We start from the raw sequence: 6000 nt of genomic DNA, 5'->3' as shown, positions 1-6000 counted from the left end.
AAATTCTTTGATAAACCAAGGTAAGATCTCATTCCTCCTAAATTCTGAATGCCTAGAATATCCCTTAACTCATGTCTTGTCGATTCCTCAATCTTGTGGCCAAATTAAATCGAAGACTTATCAAAATTTATAAGTTGACCTGATACTTCCTCATATTCCTTCAAAATCCTAAGAATGGTTTGACATTCTTCTTTTTGATCTTTACAAAAGAAAAGACTATCATCTGCAAAAAGCAAATGAGATATCGATGGACATGCTCTAGCTACTTTCATCTCCGTTAGTTGTTGCCCTCTCTCTACCTTTTTTATGTTTGCGATTAATGCCTCAGTGCAGAGAATAAATAAATAAGGAGATTATAGATCCCATTGACGTAAGCCCCTATGTTGAACAATGAGACCACAGGGCTGACCGTTTAGTAGGATCCGATATTGGACCGAGGATATACATTCCAACATCAATTTAATCCAATGAAGATCAAAACCCATTTCCCGTAATAATGCCTTGATAAAATCCATTCCACTCTATCATACGCTTTGCTCATATCCGTTTTAATCGCCATATACTTTCCTTGACATGTTTTATTGGTTCACAATCCATGAAACATTTTCTGGGCTATAAGAATATTATCAGAAATCAATCTTCCTGCCACAAATGCCGATTGAGTTTCTGAAATGAGTAAGGGAAGATATATTTTCAATCGCTGACTCAAAACCTTCAAAATAATTTTATACCCTACATTACAGAGACTGATTGGTCTCAATTCCATCATCCTAGTAGGTCTCTCCGTCTTTGGAATCATACATATATTGGTAATATTTAATTTGGTATCCATTTCTCCTGAAACCAAAAAGTTATTCACCATCTCCACCAAGTCATTCTTAATAATTTGCCATGACATGAGTGTTGAAAGAAAAGAGATGTCATGCCATCCGGCTCAGACGCCTTCTTTGGATGCATTATGAACAAAGCCTCTTTAACCTCCTCCTCCGTCGCTATCCTCAACAGTCGTTGATTCATCTGAGGAGTGATACTCGGCGTAACCTCTGTCTGGAAACTATCAAACTCCGGTGGTGAGGATAACGTAAATAGATCTTCAAAATAGTTTATTGCCACCTTTTCCACCCCATTATCCTCTGTAATCCAAATTCACATCCGCATCATGTGGTATTCATCTCGGGATTTTAACACAAAATTTTATCATGCTTTGACGAAGCAATGCTGTGAATATGCTAAGTGGATATATTCTTAGATTTCTTTTGTTAATTATTTTTACAGTAGAAATATATTCTTAGAACCTCTATAAATAAATAATGTTGTGACTTTGAAATTTTATTAATTTATAGAGATATTAATTTACAAAAATTTCCTTATTTATATTTCTTATTTTAAGATATACAGCGAAACCTCTATAAATTAATAATGTTGGGACTACACCAAAACTATAATTTTTTATTAATTTATTGAGATATAAATTTATCGATATACTAATTGAACCAAAAACTCGATTTGGGACTATAAAATTATATTATTTTATAGAGATTTTTAGTGCATATTAATTTATAGAGTATTAATTTAAAGAGGTTATACTGTATTTATTCAAAGATAAGAAAAAATATATTTGATTTTAATGTATATACTTAATTTTTATTTTTAAAATTTTGACATTTATATCAATTATATTATATTATTTGGTGTATATAATATATATTGCATAAAATTTAAATGTGTTTTTAGATATAATATTGCTAAATCTCATCAAAATATAGTAAGTGTTAAAAATATAAAGATAATTTCATTGTGAATATAAAACAAACAATTTAATAATAAGTTCTTACTTATATAAAATATGTATACATATAAATTATTAATTTATAATTTTAATGGGACCATATATTTACATAGAATTTTCTAAAAAATTATTATCTTATTATTTTATCGATTTGTGTCAAATTTTGAACTGATCCAAGTTGGGACGGTAAAATTTATTAATTTATAGAGATTATTAATTTATCGATTATTTTATAGATGTTCTACTGTACTATTATCTAACCAACTTAAAAATTAAATTACTTGGTCTACAAGTTTATTTATTAAGGCCAAGTACCTTTATTTCTATCAACCAAAATATATAATCGATTCTATTTATATTTTCTACCAAAATTTTTGGTAATCTACATTGATTACAAAATATTATATCATAACTTCTCTTAACCTACGTTGTCTACAAACCTCTCCTATTATAAATACTGACTAACGCGATATCCTTTAACCATTAACTTTATCAAAACTAAAACACCCGAAAAAAGCCAGCAAAAAAAACGATTCCAAAAACATGGTTAATAATAAGCCGATGACCTTCTTGAAAGACCTCAAACCACACAAGACTGCTTGGCGTGTATAGGTCAAAGTCCTCCACTCATGGAGACAATGGACCAAAATTACCGGTGATTGATTGGAACACTTTTTAATAGTATAGATATTTAATAAATAGTTATAAATTCATTCAAATTTTATAAAACAATCAACCCAAAAATACCCGCGCGGGTCAAAATCTTGGTTTTAGTTATAATAGAGTAGGAATCTTTTGTGCTAATCTGAAAGGAGTAGATAACACTATGTGCTCACCTGTTAAGCAATCATTTCGATCCATCTGAGCCTCGTCTTCCCAGATCCTCCATCTATGAATCTGGAAAAAATAGGCAAATTAAAAATACTAATTCATATAGGATATTGAATCATTTAAGAAGTATATATGCAAGGAGAAGCAACAAATTCATAACTCTTATATACGAAAACTTCAGTAGATAAAAGTAAAACTAAGTTAATGTTTGATGATGTTACCTTCACGATTGCAAGGAGCATAGTCAAGCAGCTGTAAGTTACATGTGTGACTGCCATTATAAATATGAAGCGATGCAATTGTTCCATGCCTTCATATGAAACAAATGGCTCATGTCCCTGTTAAGTAGATAATATTATGTCTTTTGACTACTCTATAGATCTTTGGTTTGTTAATTTTTATCACATGATAGAGACTATATATCACAAAATGAGTTTAATAGAAAACCTCACTGCAAGTAGTCTCGCCAATGCCAACCAATCTTCTCCTCAAGATGTGGAAGAAAGGAGATCTCGTCAACCGAGTCCGTTTGACAGATGAAATAGTACTATCATGTTCCTCAATGATCTCAGACCGGGAACATGGGACAAATCTGTTGTCGTAGAAACTTGAAGAAACGCATATGTTAGCTATTGTGCTAGAGATAGCTGTAAGAAGAAGAGATATGAATCCGAGCAGCATCAGCTCTGTAAAGAAAACCATTTCAAAAACCAATAAATATATAGGACAAAACTATTACTAAACATATATATTATTACATTGTTTAATATATTGATACACCAACCTTCTTTCATTTTCTCTAATGCAGCAAACAAAGGTTTCCTCTTTGTTTTCCGCAACCACTATGGACAAAATAGAACTCGAAAAGTTATAACAAAACGAAAAATAAAAGAGCATTTAAAGTTACAAAAAACTTTAACAATTGGCTCCTGAGGATATACAAAAAAATGGAAGTCAACCATACTTTAAAATTCCCATAATTCTTGTCAAGGCTAAGTATTTGAAAATTTCCATAATTTATTTCGGTTCATCGATTCAATAAGTCTGGAGGCAAGCATTCTAATTGAAGAATATAGAAACAAAAATGCAAAGACAGTCATAATGCAAAGAATATATATATTTATAGGTACTTACGTTACTAAGCCGATGAATGGAACGCTCAACAATCAAAGAAACAACTACAAAGACAGTCAAAACTGTAGCAACGGACCAAGTTGGTGTTAGACCCAACGTTCTCTCCCTTGGTTCTGCTCCATAATCATTTTCTTCTCTCATTGCTGCGTCTTTCCTTTGTTTTTTTTTTTAAATTCCAATAGATTACTCACAATATATTCTTCTTGTGCAAGAAGTTTAGGCTGTGAAATCTAGATAGATCATAATCCTGTATTTAAAATAAGAGTCTCTTAAAATAATCAACCGTATAGAAGAGTTAAAACTCGACGGAAAGCTGTAAACTAAAAAAGGAAATAATAAAAACTAGGAGAACTTACTTACGGGGACAGAGAATCACTCGAGTATAGTCTTGTTAGCAAAGAAGATGATTGAGAGACTGGTGAAGAAATACCACATAAAGAGAGAAGAGAAGGCTTTTTTATAGCAAAGGTTTACTGAAAGCTAAAGATTTTAACAAACATTTCGTTCTACTCTCGAAAAGATTATATACTCAAGTAATTAATTAAGCCTATAATGAAGATTTGGTTAAATTATTAAAAACAGAATGTGGATTGACAGCATAGTTGTAGGATCTAGAGGAATCAAATTGGAAACTGGCCAACTCAATAAATGCATGTGTGGATCTTGATTCCCGTAATTAGAACAACTATTTTATTGTTGATAAGAAACAGAACAACCAATAGTTATATAATCGATCGATCAATTATGTATTCGTTTGATTTAGCCTCCTTGTCTATTCTTAAAACTGAACTCGTTTTCTACGCTAACAAAGAGAGAAACTTAATTATAAACCATCCACTTGGTTTATATGGTAAAAAGTAAAGGTACTGGTTATCACATTATATAAAAAGTTATACTTATATGGTATTTGCTTCAATAAAGCCATCATTGGTCAAAATAAAGAGGCCATCGTTGGTCCTTATACATATGTTAGGCTGTTTTTCCATAATGGCCAACTGGTATGTATTTGTCTATTATACTGTTTTCTAGAAGTTATAATTAAATCGGATCATCACATTTATTTATTCCATGTAATTATAAATAATGTTATTTAATGATGAATATGATAATGTCACTGGATTATATGAAGATATATGCATGCCAGTGTACCACTAGGTGATCAACAAATGATAATCTGGTTGGATTGACTTATCACTCAATTTGATAAAAGAAAAAAAATTTGCAGACCGAACATGGAGTAAATTTCGCATTATTATTAAACCCCTGACAAGTTAAAGCTGAGGACGCCAATTTGTACTTTTCTACTGTACTACTGATCGATTAGGGATCATAGTTCTTATCATAAATTTTATCAAACAGAGTTAACAATAATTGTAATTAAGCTAATGGACATGAGCATTTTAACTATTCTTGGACCCTTTGTCACTAGTAGTCTAGTACGTAGACTCACTTCGCTACTATACTACACTAGGTAAGGAATCCGCGTGGGAACTCATTTTTTATAAATAAATATATCATGTCAAAACGTAGAACATATGTGTTTATATTTATAGATAATATTAAAAATGTATATTCTATAATTTTAAATTACAACTAAAACACAAATACATCAATACTAATAAAATTATACATTTTTATTATTTTAGGTAAGTTACTATAAAATTTTAAATTATATCAATTTATAATAAATAAATAAAATCTCTTATTAAACATAAAAATCTTTTTAAATAAAAAATGTGTCGTCAACGAAAAAGTACGAACGACTCATAACCTAAGAGGTACGAACACATAGTAAACTAAAGGATACAAACATTATGTGATTCAAGAGGTATGAACTTATTCCAAGGGGTGGACGAATGTGCCTTGAGTGAAGGTATGAATGTGTCATGACCGAAAAAGTTTAAAAGACGTGAACGAAAGGGTGTAAATTGAAATTGGGATCCATAAGACAAAAAAGTTTTCAGATAGGTAAAAACAGAAAAAACTAAGAAATATTAAGAAACTGATATATTATAATTTGGATAGACTTTTTATGTTATCGAGAAAAAGTCATACTCTTATATCACCAGCACCATGGTTGACCATAAGATAAAAAAGTTTTTGGATGGGTAAAAACAGGCAAAATCTAAGAAATATTAAAAAAATGATTAGGATAGAATTTTTATGTTGTCAAGAAAAGGTCATACTCTTGTATTACCAGCACCATGGTTGACCTTTAACATTCTCTCAGTAATGTCTCGTTCACA

General features: G+C 30.6%; 1 protein-coding gene across 1 annotated transcript in view; it reads right to left on the bottom strand.

Moving 5' to 3' along the window:
- The window catches only part of LOC106294092 (MLO-like protein 14), a 12707-nt gene extending 8507 nt beyond the window's left edge, over positions 1–4200 (bottom strand). The window contains exons 1-6 of the mRNA XM_013729705.1: positions 4115–4200; positions 3755–4001; positions 3405–3462; positions 3068–3306; positions 2842–2958; positions 2626–2686 (exon numbers count right to left, since the gene is read on the bottom strand). Of these exons, the coding sequence (XP_013585159.1) occupies positions 2626–2686; positions 2842–2958; positions 3068–3306; positions 3405–3462; positions 3755–3895 (616 nt within the window). The 5' untranslated portion in view covers positions 3896–4001; positions 4115–4200. The remainder of the gene's footprint in view (positions 1–2625; positions 2687–2841; positions 2959–3067; positions 3307–3404; positions 3463–3754; positions 4002–4114) is intronic.
- Positions 4201–6000: the final 1800 nt, after the last annotated feature.

This window comes from Brassica oleracea, chromosome C5 (genome assembly GCF_000695525.1).
Source record: "Brassica oleracea var. oleracea cultivar TO1000 chromosome C5, BOL, whole genome shotgun sequence".
Classification (NCBI taxonomy): domain Eukaryota; kingdom Viridiplantae; phylum Streptophyta; class Magnoliopsida; order Brassicales; family Brassicaceae; genus Brassica; species Brassica oleracea.
The sequence above is the reverse complement of the archived record's forward strand: the minus strand, read 5'-3'. Positions and strand labels throughout refer to the sequence as shown.